We start from the raw sequence: 16848 nt of genomic DNA on the forward strand, positions 1-16848 counted from the left end.
AATCAGCATTTTAAGCCCCGCAGCTAACTTGCTGAAACAGCACAATGTGGAAAAAAAATAATTGAATAAGCATAGTATATTTTTTTTATTTTTTTTTTAGTGGAAGTTTGGTTACGATTGTGTTTATTTATAGCATGTTCTAAGTTGTTGTGGACCTGCCAAAAGTTCTGGTGTGTCTTTCACAGCTGATGGCAACTGCAGCTGGGAAACTTTAGTCAGCAGATTGAAACTGGGTCTCTTTGTTGTGCATATATCAAATCATTGTTTAACCAGGTGCTGAAGCGTCAAAGTTGAAGGAAATGCAAGTAATTAGGCAAATGAAGCAAACAGAATGATCAAGGAAAAAAATTGCACTCTAGAACAAAGAGGACAAGTTGAAGTTTACATATAAAGAAAATCATGAAGTGGATAAAGCTAATATTTTGAGCTGTAGAGTTAGGTGGTGTAAACAGAGGTCATACGGTTTTAAATTTGCCAAGGTATGTATTCATATTTTGGTGACCCCTGGGAAAGCAAACCAAGTAGAAACATGATCTGTTTAGTTGCAGCAGCATATGATCATGTGTGTGGACATGAACTCGGGAACATGACCCTTTAGCCTGAACATGTAAAAGCTAAGTGAGACATTTTAAGTCTTAGCAGATACCTGTGGGGCTGAATTATTGCTCTCAACAGTAAATCAGAGCAACATACTATGAGCAGCATCTATGCTGTATATTAACTTTTGATTTGTTTGCATTATCCCCAACTATATCCGAACAGAATGTCTAACGATACCGTGTCATGATGTTTTCACATGCATGTGAGTGTTTCCATGTGGATATGATTTCTGCAGGAAAGTTCTGAATGTATGTACACCCTGTTAGATTTAGTTCCCAAGGCCACTGTTTTCAACATCAAATCAAAACAGAAAATAATATCCAATATAAATGTAAATTGGGTTTTATTTTAAGAGGCTGTTTTGTTGATCTCAAAAATTTGTTTAGAACATGAAATTGATAGCTTAGAATTTTTTAACTGGGGTTCTGTTGAACGGCTGTGAGCAGTTGGTGCCTTGCCTGCAGTAGATAACTCTTTTGACTTCTTCATTTATGCTGCTTTACCTCAGAAGTTAGAATTTGTCACTCGGTTTGATGTCAGACAAACCCAGCAGTAACGGGGTTTTAGTTAGGAAGTCAGAATTTCAACATGGTGACGGCCATAGACATTGTTTGCAGTAGCTCTTACAAACATAATTTTAAGCTTCCCTTTCCTTGAGCAAGTGCCACTTTTAATTTGTTCAGTTTATTGTTGCAATTGCTAAATATAACATTGATTTACAATGTTACACTTAACATTGTAAATCAATGTTAAATGTGTCTTATTTTACAAGATACATCTGTATCTTGTAAAATAAACATGATTCCATTACATCTTACTACTGTTGATGTGAGAAGGGGCCATGTTGAAACAGAAAGTCAGCATTACAAGTTGGAACTGGGGGTAATCAGAGTTTTTAAAGTTTCTCACTGGGAAATCTAACTGCAGCGGGTTTTCCAATTGATTTTTTAAACTGGGGAATTAGAATTTATAAATCCTGATTAGTTGGTCTGGTAGTCAACCTAAAAAGTTGTCCAAAACAGGCCCAAGACTAAAACTTTCTTTTACTTTCGTAAAACAAATACAGTCTAACAAAATAACGTGGCAGTTTATGCAAACACTGTTGTAGGTACTGATGCATTTTACCATGGGCAATTGTTGACACAATAAACCTAAACAGGAAATGACAGCAACAGATGTCACCAATGATCTTCCTACATGAAACACAAACTTAAAACAACACAAAGAGCATATCGTGCATTTACAAACTAGATGATATCACAAGGAAATAACATCGGGTAGCAATATTGAATATTGAAGAAATTTAAGCTTCAACATGCCACCAAACAAGTTACTTAGTCAAGTGGCTAGAGTAAAACAAAGTCAGTGTTTTTGAGTGCCCATAGTAAAGCCCCTGAAAGTTTTGTGCAAGCAATGCTACCTTAAAACCCTCACTTAGTTACAGCTATTCAGTAAAGAGGAATGGGCCAAAATGAACACAAAGTGTGATTTATATAAACTTCTGACTTTAAAGAAAGTATGTAAAAATGTTGAAAAAAGAAACTCTTGATATTCTGGCAGTTAGCAAATTGAAATTATTTTGGTAATCCTAACTGGCCTAAAGCAGCAGAAGTTTAGTGAGCAAGAAAGTTATGTGTTTTGTAAGTAAACATCTGGTTTCAACAGCAGAAAGATAAGCATATGTTTAAGTGAGCTAATGGTAAAATATTTAAACAAGAAGGATAACATACTCTTGGTGAGGTATAAAGTGTTTTTGACATTTTAACAGAAAACAGTCAAAAACAATCTGAACTATCCCTTTAAACTCAGACAAGAAGCTTGGGGATTGTGCTATAACATGTGCCAGATGCTAGTTAGCATATCCTGTGGCGATGGGCACCGGTTTGTGCCAATGATTCTCCACACAATGTAACATTCAACATCAACATGAAGATGTAAGACAAGAGAGACAAAGAGAGAAAGCCAGCGAGGTGGACCCCAACATGTCCATACATCAGAAAGATCACTGAGTAAGACTTTGGCAATAAACAATGAGGGTCTCTGACGGAAGATATGTGCCACACCAGCAAAGACAAAGACGTGACTGTCATCTGACAAGATGTTATGTCACTGGCATCAAATTGAAATTTATTGCTTTCGTCTCAAGTGCCAGATGTGCAGACAAGAACATGTAAATGCGAACATGCAAATACAAGTCGACACTGTGTGGTGGTGGGGAGAACACAGCACAAAAACGCACAGATTCATCAACATTCAGAGAACACACTGAGAAAACATGGTCACTTAGTCATTGCTTTCTGCAACTCTGCCTTTCTGTAGCTAACACCAGCAAATGTAGGTAACCCACTCATCATCCCTGCAAACATTTACCACACATCAACAACACCCAGTCCATGCCTGCCACCCAACCTTGTTCACCCATTTGCCAGGTCCCCAGTTCTCCCCTCCCTAAGTCTACTCTTGGTCTCAGCTGTCTGTGGCACTCAAAGGTGCTCGCAACACGTTTTGTCATTATAACCCAAACTCCTGCATGTTATCTATGCACACTGGTAAACGTGGACTACGACTGCAGAGCTCAAGTCAACCCACAACAGTTTTGCTGCCAATTCTGTGGGATGAGCTTCAGCAGCAGATTGAGAACAAGTTGCTGGTAAACAGTATGTCAATAACTTCTACTTGGGAACAGTGTCAAGTCTTATTGCATTCTCCTGGCAACTGAAACAAACATTGGTTTTATTTTTTGATAGGGGAACTGAATTGTGGGCGTGTTCTCAAGCTGCTCCTGATAAGATTAGCTGTAGACTGAATGACCCATTGCCGTTTTGAACGCATCCCTGGTGCAGCAGTTCAGTGTGGAACTTCCATATTCTCTTTGTATTTTCCTTGTGCTTTCTTTACTCTCCCCATCTTCTTCCTACAGGAAACATGCTGTGGCAGCTCTTTATTGCTACTGTCACTCATAACATGTCTGACCTTGTGCTTGATATGGAAAAGTCTAAGTGAGACATTACCCATTCAAGCTTTTGGCAGATTAGGTTTGTAAACAAATGCCTGCTTATCATCTACGCTATTCTTCTATTGTTTCACAATCTGTGCTTCGATTATACAGTTGGGATTAATTGTAGCTGAATGGGCATCAACTGAATTTTTCTGATAATTAGAAAAGCTTACTTTGGTCTGAGTGTAATCCAGTACACAAACTGAAACAATCATCTGATAAATCTTCCAATACCAGCTTAAGAAAAATAATCTCACATATCTTTATACATCTGTGTACAAGACCTTGGGTAGGGTTCTTCCTACCTCTCTGAGTATGTTTTAGTCACCTCTAGTTGAGTAAGAATGTGTCTCTGACTAATGTTATGTCACAAGTAAGTTTGTTTTTAGAAGTAGTTAAAGATGAATTAGAGCAATTGTGCAGTTAAGACCATGTGGCTTGAATCTTTGTAAATTTCTCCGTTTGCGTGTTGTAATAGCTGCTTTCAGGCCTTTCACTGACGAATGACTCTTAAAGTTTTAGTGGGTCTTTTTCATCAGCAAAGCTTATAATTTAAATCTTTATTAGAACATGTTGTATAATGTGTGTGTGTGGATGTGAAAGCACGTGATGGAAGAAGGGCCCACCCAGGAAGTGACTCCACCCTGCAAGGACGCACAGAATCCCCCCAAGTACCCCCGCCTTGCCGAAGTGAGGAGAGAGCGAGCCGCTGCTCATATAGCCTCTTCGTTTGCCCCCTCTCAAAAGCCTCCATTGTTCCCGGCAGTCAGCTCCCAGAGAGTGAGCTAAAGGGAGTTATGGAGCTCGCCAACGGGGCAGAGGCTGGGGCGGGGTGGGAGGTGTTGGGTTGGTGCCTAAAACCACACGGAGGACAGGGAGCCAGACATAGAGCATCTCTGTGCAACTCACAGCCTACTGCTGGAGGTTTGCCTTAGCTTAACAGCACTGTATGAAAAGCTCCACAACATGACGCAAAAAACACACCTAACTGTCAGAAACACCAACCGACCCAACGATCCCAAGTTGTAGGACTGCTTGTTTGCCATATTTGGTGCTGCTTGTTTGTCAGATTGAAAAGGGTTTTGTTTTCTCTCCCTCTCGTTAATTTGAAGTGCTGCTTGAATTGGCCAATCGGAGAGAAGGCAGCTGGACGGAGCCCTGGGCAACTTGTTAACATTTGTAATAGAAAATAAGTGTCATGGGACTATAACGGTCACAAGTACAGTGCTGGTCAACAATGAGCTCAGTTGTGTCCATTTTTATGGCTAGTTTCTAATATAAATAGAGGGAGATGAGCAAGCTTGTGAAATGTTTCTTGTTTTATTGAAACTGTATGAACAAAAACACTGCAATTAAATAAGAGGTTTGCATGAAACACATGGCACAAATGGACGACATCATGGCAAAGCAAAAGAAATGGATCATTGCAAACATTTGCAGTGTCTAAAGTCTAAATCATTAAACATTACTCCTCTCGTTCAGTGCACATATTAAACAAGTTTTAAAAGCAGGCAGGGTAAGATAAGAGTATTTATACATCCAGTTAGCACAGTTACAGTTGGAACACAATGTAAAAAAAAAATGCCTGCTTAACACTGAGCACTAAAACTAAGTGCAGCTATGAAATGTTATCCTGTGTGCAATATGCAGTTAACAACTGGACGGCTGTTCTGGTAACATAAACAGAAAAATACACTGTTAAGCTAATACTTATATCACAGCTAGCAACCTATGGCAGCACAGAGACCTGAAGTAGAGCAGGGGCCAGATGAAGAAGTCCATTCGAGACACACTCGTAGCACACTTCAAAACTTTGAAATCCTCTGCGCTAGCGAGAGAATACCAGAAACAGTGGCACAAACCCTTCTGCTAAATTTCACAGATATGTATTAGGTTTTAATGTGTCAGTGTTAAAGTGGGCAGAATGTCCCGGTGCACCTGCAAACGAGGGCTGCTGTTTCTTCTGCGCTCATCCTCAAAGAGGACACCCATGGTCGGAACAAGGTCTGCACGCTGTGCTTCATGCAATTGGCCGAGGTGTCAGGTATTTTGGCCGCCTGGGAAACTGTTCTAACTGGTGTTCTAGAATGACTTCACTACAGTGAAAAAGTATTTGCCCCATTACAGGTTTCTTCTGTTCTTGCTTTTTTGTTACATTCAAATGTTTGATGTTTTCAAAAAAAAAAGTAAAGCAGACTGACATAAAGTGAGTGATTACAAAAATCAGTCCCCTTATGATTATTTTTTGTATTTATTGAGGGGAAATAAACTATCCAAACCAACCAACCAGTTTCAATATGCTAAACAAAAACATGGTCACTAACCCTGGTAAATCACGACTTAACTGTGGTTTTTGAAAACTGAGTTTAAATTTCCAAGTCACATCCAGGCCTAAATACAACCAGGAATATAGAATCAATAAATTGTTTAAATAAAACCTGCCTGGCAACATATAGGAGACTGAAAAACGAGAAACATGGCACAGTGGTGAACCTCTCCAGGAGTGGCTAAAAATTACTAAAATTACTCCAAGAGGGCATCAATGACTCCATCCAGGATGGCACAAAAGAACACAGAATAACGTCTAAAGCACTGCAGACCTCACTTGCCTCAGTTAAGGTCAGAGTTCATAATTCAGCAATAGTAAAGAAAGCGGGCAAAAGTGTCATTAATAGTAAAAACCACTGCTGAGCAAAAAAGAGGTGAAGAGGTCGTTTGAAATTCCCCAAAATGACTGATGACTGGCCATGATTGAACTTAAGCAGCCTGGTTTATGCAAGCATTTGAGCAAGTCTGCCTTTCAATGCCTAATAAGATAAAAAGGCTTTGGAGTGGCATTGTCAAAGTCCAGATTTTAGCAAAATTGGTGTGCAGTGGAATGACCTTAAACAGTTTGCTTACGCTAAAGCAACCCTCCAACAGGGCTAAACCAAAACAATTCTGCAACATTTTTTTTTCTAGCAGCAACTAACTGCCATTTATTGCAACATTTAAGTGCAAAAAAAATCAAAATAAAAAAAAAACTATAATGGGGCATAATGCTTTTTGAGGCACTGTACAACACCATCCTATGATTGCCTGTTCATTCTGTATACTGAATATTGTCCAATTCTAGCCTATGCAACTGCAAAAAAATGAGAAAGTTGCTTGCTCTATCCTATGTAGCGCCAATGAATTCAATATATATACATACATCCTATGGATTTGTAAAAGTATTTTCTATCTCCTACCCTCTCATCCCCCTTTTGTATTTGATACATTTCTCCATTAAGTTGATTTCTCAAAGTTCAACAGTAATTTTGCTTACCTACGTCCCTTTAATGGAGAGCAATGCCTTCTTCATGATGTCAGAAAATTGTTTGTTTACTCAATCAACAAAATGCATTCAAAAAGCACAACAAAAGAATTTGCTGTCCCCTTGTTTTTTTCGTTCACTTCAGGAACACGAGGGAAGAGAGAACTTTTTTGGGGAGGTAAGCAGGGGAAAACGAAGATGTTGACTTGTGCACCCCCTCTTGTCTCACACACGTTACAGTACACACTGTATATACACACAATAAAACACTCGACCCTCACTGCACCCCTTGGTATGGCATCATTTCAAGTCCAGGTTAGATTAGTTTAGTTCTGGCATTGTGCTCGTTTTAATTATCAAACTCAAAAGTCACAGTTCAGTAGTTTAGGATTTCCAGAACTTTCCACGCTCCTGCTGCTTGGTTGACTTTTTCTTCAAGGGCTGCAGAGGACAGAAAAAAAAAACAAATCAGTAAGCGCTTTTAAATGGAACATTATCCTGCTGAATTCAGAGTATTTAAGCTTTCTGTTATTGTGACATTAATTCACTGCTGGTGGTAATTTGTTTTTTTTTTTATTAGGCACACATTGATATAAATATGGATAGAAAAAAATAACTTAGCTGTAGATTTTAATAACAGATTGAAACGGGTTACATAAGCGTTTAGTTTGTTTATTCCCTTTTAGTATATCTTACCATCAAGTTTTTGGAATGACAGTGAGCGATCAGACAAAACTGAACCATTAGCTGCTGAAATAACAAACAAAAATGGCTGATTCTAACTCCCAGCCCCAGTCCCAGCAAACACAAATCTTCTGTTCCTAGGGATTAAATCAAGCTGCCATTATGAAACCTGCCCTCCTGATGACCACTGCTCATGTACGCTGACACTGAGTCAATAAACAGAGTAATTTGGAGGCAAGAGAGAGTCACTTGTCACCATGAATGCCTAATTTTTACATCTTGAAGGCACGGGACTGTGTGTCAGTAAAAGGAGCAGCTTTCACCGGGGTGTCAGGAGTGTTTTAATGGGGAGAAAATGTTTGTTACAATGAGAGTAAAAAGGGTAGGCGGAGGGTTCAAATCATTAGGAGACAGAATTAAGTTGGAGAACTTTACAGAGACAACAACGCTGTCTTTCTTTACAGGTTTTCTGCTCTTGGTAGACCTATGACAAACACATACACACAAAAAAGACACTTACTACAATCCAATACCATCATATTCTCATAATGGAAGGTGTGTTCTGTGGGAACACTGTCAATTGGAAGAGATTTTGCTTATTTCTCAGAGGAAAGTAAGGTTTTCAAAATAGGTTCGACACCTTTAGACCATTTATGGCTGTAATGCTGCAGTGCTGGGAATCCAATGTCAACTTATCACCACAGACCAAGAAATCCCATTACATCACTTACAGTGATGTAATGGGACTGTGTAATTAATGACTAAAGGTTTGGCTCAACTTTTAGAAAAAGCAAGAAGTGATGACTCTGAGCACAACTTTGTTTTAACATTCACAGTATTGCCAACAATTTAGGCCCTCAGAGCTGCACATGGCTTACAGTGAAAGTAGGTTACAAAGGTTTGAGCACATGTTGTCGAGTTCAGACGACAAACATTAAACTTTTTGTGGCTTTATATGAAACAACACAATGAGTATTTCTCTAACAAAAATCAAACAAAAAGTGTACACATGTATCTAGCCTTTTTGACACCGATACCCCTAAAATACAATGTAACCTGCTGCCTTCATAATCACCTAATTAGGCCATAATGCATTTAACTTAATTTCACTACATATGTTCATTGTGAAACACTGTCATGGCAACATTGTGCTTTTCTTTTTCATATCTGTTGCAAGATGCAAAATTGATGTCTAGATGTTCTCCATCTAATATGACAACACTTGAAAGATGAAAAAGATAACACTTTCAGTCTCTAGATTTCAAAATCTGGAAGAGACAGACTCTAAAAGACTAATAAGTTTGTCTCTTATTGGCAAGAGACAGACCCTAAAAGACTAATAAGTTTGTCTCTTATTGGTAAGAGACAGACCCTAAAAGACTTGGAGATGTGAAGTATGAACTCAGTGGGGCTCGTTAAAAATTCATCCAACATTTTTTAGATATTTATTTTCAAGGAACTTTGAAAATTGTGCACCATTTCCTTTCTACTACAAGTTTATGTACTTCCTCCTGCATCGAGGTTTGCCATTCTAACATAAAAAAAAAAAATCTGAAACATTTGATATGCAAAATTTAGCAAGACAGGTGATATACAGACTTACGAGTATTTGCCCATCCTCCTCAACACTGCTATCACCACAGCGATGACAATTACCACGGCCACGATGGCGCCAATCACTATTCCCACTATTTGTCCGGTGCTCAGGCCCTCTGAAAGATAATGGTTATTGGGGTGTTTTTCCATCTACACGTCATTATTTTTACTATTATTGTTCTGAAAAATTGCAGACTATTGGACTAAGTCTTCAGTCACCTTCATTTTCCACCGTTACACCTGCTGTGCCATTGTCGGTCCCCGGAGTTGCGTCCGCACTCGTGATGGGATCAATCGGTGCTACGGTCTCGTCAATGAAGGGGCTACTGGTCTCTTCAGGGCCACTGGTTTCGAAAGCGGGAGCTGCAGTGGTCTCGGGAGGAGGTGAAGCCGTCTCAGCGGAGGCTGAAGTGTGCACGGTGGGAGCTTCGGTTACTTCCACAGTAGTTGTATCAAGGATCTGATTTGATTCTGTAGTAGGGACATCGGGGCCGGCCTCAGTTGCAGCCACCGATTCAGTAGTACTGAGCAATACATCTTGAGGGGCAACTTGTGGGTCGGTGGGAGAAGGACCGGTGGTGATTGTTTCTTCTGCTTCTTTCGTTACCAAAGAGGAGTATGAGGTGACTGTCGTAGGACCTGAGGGGAGAAATTATAAAAGATCCCAAATAAGTTTTCTTTAACACTTTTAATTATGCTGATTTTCATACAAACATCCAATAATCTACATTTTCTCTGCCATATAATACAAATCCACTTTATGAAGGAAGGGCTTTCTCTCCCAAATAAGTTTTATGCTTATTTTTTTCCCTCTTATCTTGCATTAGATAAACTAGTAGAAATTTGTGCTTTTATCCTGAAGCTTCACTCCGAGCTGTGACCACATGCTGTCTTGAAAATCAGTTATCAGTTTTGTTACTGAGGTAAATGTGTTTTCAGTGAAGTGCTTGTATGACATTACGAGCTTGAAAAGAAAGGAAACTGTGCACTTTATTGCAGTATCTGGTTGTGGAAACCTCATGGCATCACAAAGAGACAGTGAATCAGAATTTCAAATGATTGCAAAACTCTACAAAAGCAAGCAGATGCATTGTCCTCTCCCTTTTTGGACTGGTCCCAGGGAGTGAGGTTGTTAAATCAAACTGACACTCGACACAGAGGTTCTCCCGTTTGTTTAGAAGGGTGCCACAAAAGACTTATGCAGCATTTCTCATTACTATTGTCCCGTCATTAGTGCACAGTTACCAAAGCCAGTGAGTCTGCCACACCCAGTGACCTCATAAAATGTACATCCTCCCCTTGTTCCTCCACTCCTCCATCCTGCCTTTAGATTTACGTCTTTTTCTCTGTGTAGCAGAATGCCACATCCTCCGCCTCATTTCCTGTGGAAGGAGCCGCAGTGTCAGGACGGCACAGGAAGGCTTGTTAACCCTGAGCTGCAAGCCCACTTCAGACCTGATGCAACATCTAAGAGTGTGGGAACTTCTAATTTGGTTTTTCAAGTCCTAAAGAGTACATTTTGGGCAGTTATCAAAATGTGAGGATACATTTTGAGAACTGCTTTCATAAATGAGAAAGCCCAAATTTGTCAATCATGTCAAGAAAACGTCACGTTTCATTCTCTCTTGAATAATTGACATCTGAAATTAAGCATTTTTAGAGCCTGCACATCTGTCTGTGCTGCTGATTATCTTGGAAATATTTAAGAAAATAAACACGTATTTATCCTAGCATCGACTGTGAGCCAGCCTAATTTCAATGCAATCATTCCCCACCAGTAGAGCTTGCTTCACCTCCCCAAGGTCTATATCCTTCCAGCCACAACTGAAAGTTTAGCCTGAACAGCACCACTTGAAAATTAAGGAGCCAGCCTTCAGCGGGGCACCAAAATTACAGCCTGCAATCAACTTTCCACTGACAAAAAGTTGGCTTACAAACTACTCCTTCTCTTCTGGAAAAGTGAAATCTGCTGGTTAGAAATCCACTTATGCCCCAAAACTTTATTTCTACTGAGAGCTGAAAAAGAGTCTTTTAAGCTCAGCCACCGTCATTAATGTCTGTCCATTTCCACTTTATCAGACTTCTACTAAATATGTGAAACGAAAGCGAATCCTTTCAAAATGTCCAAAAATATCCCTGGATGGCCTTCGCCGCCTTCATTATGACCAGGCGGGCGAAATATAACAAAACATTTGTTCCCGCTGCCGCCGGCCATTGAATGGGGGGCGGAGGGGCTTCAATCCGTTTGTTTGGACCGTCTGTAAATGAAGATAAAATGGTCTGCGCTTCACAGAATATGGCTACACACTATGTGTAATCACCTCCCCTAAACTCCTCTAACAATTGCTTCATTATGTGCTCAGTTCCCACAATTAGCTCGGAGTAGTATTTCCTCCCCACAAAAATAACCCTTCTGGGTTAATGCAGCTGCATTAGTGAGCAACTCTGGTGAAATCTGTTTCCCCTCTTCGCCTCTCCCCCTCTTTTAATCTACTCCATCTCTCTCTCTCTCCGTGACCATGCCACTCCCTGAGGAGAACAACAAACCGATCCCTGAGGATACGTTTGTTAGGGTCAAAACATTTGAAAGCACTGAATCATTGTACGTAGGGGTGGAGATAGGAAGGTCGGACAGATTGAAATCGTAAGGGTGGGAGAGATCTTCCTTTGGTATTCAGTGATTCAAAACTGGGAAACTGGGGAACATGATGTCATGATGAATGCGGTCGGCTTTTTGGACATGTAGGGTATAATACTGAATCTGAACATCTAATCCAGAGCAGGTCCAGGCCTGGAACCAAACCCCAGAGAATAGGTTTGGACTACTACTATCACATTTGAGCTGACCATTGAAAGGGCATAATAATTTTGTCAGCTCCTGAACACAACCGAGTTTAAACATTTTTGTAATGGTGCCGTTGTCATTGTCTCAAAAATGTGAGTGCCACACTTTGGATAGTTAATAAGATTTGATTTGATTCCAGCTTAGTGATAAGAAACTATCCCCCAATCTGACATTCATGGTTGCAAACCAATTGTGTCTTTTTGTGGTCTACAAGGCTATGAAAGGGCTCCAAATATACACCCTTTATCCTATATCAAATCAATCTGACCACACACACAAACACTCACTTGCCTCCAATTCAGCATCAAGCAAGCTTGAAACAGCATCTAACTGCCTGAAATGTTAGCAGATGCCCCTTTGTTAGATTTTGAGAATGCCTGCATGCCTGTTGGTTACAGTTGGCTCCACATGATTCAATCAAGGGGTTACATATGGCCTTTGGTGATGTGTGATGTACGGCGAACAGCTTATTTTGGAAGAGGAATTGCATTAGCAACTCCCGAGGTTCCGGTTGGCCGAACTTCCACAGCGAAGATGCATGGAAAGTGGTTTGATTGCAGATGGAGACAGAGAAGAAGAGCAGTTGGCTTTTAGCTTAGAGCAATTACTGTTTATTCCTGATCATTTTTATCAACTAGACAAGATGGATTAAACTGCAAACACACAGAGCACGTACACCAACAAGTAATGATTGGGTTTATGACCTAAACGTCTGTATCCAGTTGGATTTAATAGCTTGCTAGTCAACATCCTTTTACCCAGATAAGAAAGGGGTCTTGCTGCAAGACCCCATCACCTGCGGTTGTGGTTATCTGAAGATTTTTCAGTTTCAGTGGTCTTGACCAGTAGTGAGCTGATTGTTATGTCAAAAACCCCGATCAGTGAACTCACCAGATGTATTACTTGTTGCACTGACAACGGTAAACAACAGAGATTCAAAGTTTTATTATTTTTGTAAGGGGAAACACAAAAAACGTAAAAAGATAAAATTATTTTGTTTTATGTCTGTGAGTTAATCAAAGATCCAACTCTCAGAGAGAAAGACAGCAAGAATTTGAGTAAATAACTGGATCGCAGAGTAGAGTACAGAACAGTCGGTCAGTTTTATCTTCTTAAACATCTGACCTCAGCCTATTATGATACAAGCTGGATTGGGAAGTGTTAGAGTAGAATGGAATAGAACAGACTAGAATAGAATAGAAATTCAATTGTTGTCCCACAATGGGGAAAAATCTGTCCATCAACAGCAAAATGACTTTACCAAAACTTAACATTTTGGAAAAGATTAAATTCTCTAGAATCCACATAAAAACACTTACATTTTCAGATAGTTCTTTGTGTTAACTGTGAAGATGCTAGAAGCATTTTTAAAATGGGAACTTTGTAAAAAAAAAAAAATTGTCAATGCTGTCTGATACGCAGGGTGAAATGATGTCATTAAACACAAAATAACTGACCTTGGCTAGAAAAGAATATTTACCATAATTTTCTCCAATCTTCCTACCTTCTTATATATTAATGTACTGGATCATAAATTATAACTGACCAACTCAAAGCTTAACAAAAACCAGAGATGAGAAATCCACTGCAAATCTCTGAATGGTTCATCTCCACTTAGTGCTGTGGTGAATGTCTGATTTAAAGTCACAGAAACACAAATAAAAAAACAATGTTCAAGATATATTTTTTATATATTTTGATAGGAACTCACAATAAATTATATATCTAAATCTAAACCTATATCCAGTACTGACCACAGTTCATTAAGAGGAAAGATATAAGCTTGTGTGTAAATATGAGAAAAGGTATTAAAAATATTTTTACTACAAACCAGCCTGGTTTATGACTTTGGTTGACATGCATTAAGTGCTGCAGATAGACAGAGACGGTAAAAGAGGCTGTCTGAAGACAGGGAGCTGCGCTTTCTGCCTGACAAAAATAAAATCTCTTTCATGGGAGTTATTGTGCGAAGCAGGTACACAACAACACGCAGGGCGAGACGAGAACAAAGGGAGTAGCAGTTTCCATCCGCCGAGACTATCACAATCAGCTGCCACAGCGGGCCTCTGTTTACGTATGTCTGTACGTTCTAATTTACAGCTTAGTGTGGGAGGGAAAGACAAGGTGAGGGGAGTGAGAGACCATGTCCACCTTTGGGCTGCGGAATGTTTCAAGACCCTAAAGGAGAAAACTGAAAGAGACACTCTGCTCATCTGGCAGAACTCCCCCCCAAAACCAGTAGGTGATATCGCTGATGATAATGCTACCCAGTACTATGTAGAGGTTTGAAACCCGAGGCCAGGGGGGAATATTCGCAGACTGTTATCACTAACTCCACACAGTGAGTGTCCAAACACCTGATTTGTTTTTACCCCTTTTACTCAGATAAAGAGACAGAGCAGGTCCCATCTGGACTTCATCGCCGGCGGCAGATACTGGCATCACAACGACTTATTCATTATTCTCATGGCCTGCAGGTTCGATCGCAGCACCCCTAAAAATCCATTCCCAAATTTCCTCTTCTTCTCCTAAACTCCTAATCTTTCTAACCTTTGGTTGCAAGTAGTGAAGCACACACCCAGCTACCGATTTCTTTGTCAGCAGCTTCCCATTTATGTGCGTTCTCAAGACCCACGATGGTATCCTTACAGAGGTTTGTACACTGCTCCGCCTCAGCTCCGTTTGTGGATTTCCTCCCAGGTCTGAGAGAGGCTGCTGCAGACTGAGGACGTCAGCGCTAAAACAGCTTCTCTGCCTCCTATTCCTAAAACAGATGTTTCTCTCTCTCTCGCTCTTTGTGGAAAATTTCAAAAGCATGACTGTGGCGTTTTTGCTTTTTCAAAATGAGACTCGTGAGCTGACATGAAAATATGCGTGCGGCTCATATATTTATGTTTCGCCATTACTGGTTTGGGTCTCATATTAAGAACGTGAAGTTAAGTTTGACCCACTTTTGAGTAGCCAGATGTGATCAGAGTGTTACTGGGCCAGCAAGGCAGACAAAACTCATTAGCAGTGAGAACAGGGGCGGGGGAATGAATGGAAGGAAGCTTTTACAGGATTCCTAACCTTGTTAAGTTAGAAGATAAGATGTAGAAAAACCTGCCCACTTCTATGTTTTTGTTCCATTTGATTTTTGAAATGCAAAGATACTTTCTGAAGTTTCAATATATTTTTCCCCGTTAAGGGTTAAACTCATCAGACTGGTAGGGTTGTAGAAAGGAGGCAAGCTGTTACGAGGCAGGGGGGTTGAGGCATGACAGGGGGATTTTAAGCAGCTAAAGCTTTGACACCCCAACCAAAGATGGGTAGACGCCAAGGGGGTTGGCGAGACCAACAGTTTACCAACACACAGGGACGGGTAGGGCGCGTCTCCTGCTCCCTCTCCCTTCCACATGACCCTCTTAAATATAGAGGCTCTCTCTATTAATACCGAAAGCAGCCCGGCCCTTCCCTACTGTTGGTGCCGGCTGTTTCTTATGGGTACTTTTCTTTCTTAAAGGCAAAGATATGAACCTAGCAGCTCAAGAGATAAATTATACTTCTACTTAGGAATGAGAGAAGGGATTGGAGTCGAAATGAAGAGTTGCAAAAAATATATACATATAGAAAGAAAGTGTAGGACAGCGTTTTGGAGAAATATGTACGGTGTACGTTACAATTTACAGCCCCCCGTTGCCTCTACCCTCCACCCAACCTTCTTCCTTGCCTACTTGAGTATGAGAAGTGCTTTGGGACGCTTCCAAAGGATATTCCCTTTCTTCTCTTTGGCTGTGCCAAGAGTTTACAGACATGAGGCAGCTGAGCTCCCGCTATTACATCATTTTTTTCCCTCTTGTGGCAGAAAATCAAACTCTTCCTGTTGTCTGGACTCAGCACCAGTGGCACGAGATAATATGAAAACACATCAGGAACACAACAAAGGCAGGAGAGGTGGTTGTTAAAAAAACAAAAAAAACAACTATATTTGTCATGGAAAGCTATTGCGCAATAAAAATAAATGATAAAAGAAAGAGAGAGAGAGAAAAGGAAAACCGCTATAACCAGTTACAGACAATAGTTGCCAGATTAAAATTTTACAGTAATTTTGAAATAAAAATCATAAAAAAAATATTTCAAGATTTCAGAATTTAAAATAAACACTTATTTGATTAATTTCTTACCAAAACACTTTTTGCTTCTATCTCAAGCCACCGTTTTCATTGTTATTGTTAGATCAGCACAGGTTAAAGCAGACAAAGAGTGGTGTATGCAGGGCACATGGAGGCAGAGGCACACAGGGGGGACAGAGTGTGCTAACGGCAGGACTGTGATAAAGAGTACACTTACTTGCACGTGTGAAGGAGCAGAGAGGGCCGGCCAGGGCCAAGAGGAGCAGCAGCTGAACTTTCATTGTGGTGTGAAATTCTTCTAAGCACTTTTTCTCCTGAAAAAACCGTTGGGAGACTCAAATCAGAGAGATCTTGCACAGTTCAGGGTTGTACACCGGAATGAGAGAGGATAAGGGACCAACCTCCAAATAAAAAAATAAAAAAAACTGAAGAAATAAAAAAGAAAAGAAAATAAAAATTGTTAAAGAAAAAGTACGGGATAAAAGAAAAGTGGCCTGAGAATTAGGCAAAATGGATACAAATCTGTACAGGACAGGATGTGGAGAGGATAGAAGAGGATCTCTGGCCACTTTGAGGAAGTGTAAGACGGGAGAGAGAGGGAATGGCACACAGCATGAGTGAGAAAAGATGGTGAATAAACTGAGCGAGGAGGAGGTGGGTGGTTGGGTTGGTGGTAGGGCGGGCGGTTTGGGGAGCAGGTTGTGCTGGGAGGAGGCTC

At 40.3% G+C, this 16848-nt stretch overlaps 1 protein-coding gene across 3 annotated transcripts; it reads right to left on the reverse strand.

Moving 5' to 3' along the window:
• Positions 1–4899: 4899 nt before the first annotated feature.
• LOC111610013 (proline-rich receptor-like protein kinase PERK1) lies at positions 4900–16776 on the reverse strand. 3 transcript variants are annotated; one of them, XM_023341918.1, is made up of 6 exons: positions 16532–16776; positions 16348–16444; positions 9393–9812; positions 9181–9289; positions 8013–8061; positions 4900–7334 (listed from the first exon to the last, which is right to left on the reverse strand). In XM_023341918.1, exons 2-6 carry the CDS (start codon positions 16409–16411, stop codon positions 7278–7280), a joined length of 699 nt encoding a protein of 232 aa, XP_023197686.1. In that variant the 5' UTR covers positions 16412–16444; positions 16532–16776; the 3' UTR covers positions 4900–7277. The 3 variants fall into 3 exon arrangements, with proteins under 3 accessions (XP_023197686.1, XP_023197682.1, XP_023197693.1); XM_023341914.1 differs by having other exon boundaries at positions 16348–16776; XM_023341925.1 differs by lacking the exon at positions 8013–8061 and having other exon boundaries at positions 16348–16775.
• Positions 16777–16848: the final 72 nt, after the last annotated feature.

Source organism: Xiphophorus maculatus, chromosome 1, assembly GCF_002775205.1.
Source record: "Xiphophorus maculatus strain JP 163 A chromosome 1, X_maculatus-5.0-male, whole genome shotgun sequence".
In the NCBI taxonomy this organism is placed as follows: Eukaryota; Metazoa; Chordata; class Actinopteri; order Cyprinodontiformes; family Poeciliidae; genus Xiphophorus; species Xiphophorus maculatus.

Bases quoted from the DNA above. Each gene is read 5' to 3' on its own strand.
- LOC111610013 (XM_023341918.1), bottom strand. From the start codon at position 16,411: ATGAAAGTTCAGCTGCTGCTCCTCTTGGCCCTGGCCGGCCCTCTCTGC. The intron at 9,813-16,347 runs GTAAGTGTACTC...TTCTCCCCTCAG, and splicing joins CTGCTCCTTCACACGTGCAA to GTCCTACGACAGTCACCTCA. The intron at 8,062-9,180 runs GTAAGTCTGTAT...TGTTTGTCATAG, and splicing joins AGGAGGATGGGCAAATACTC to GTCTACCAAGAGCAGAAAAC.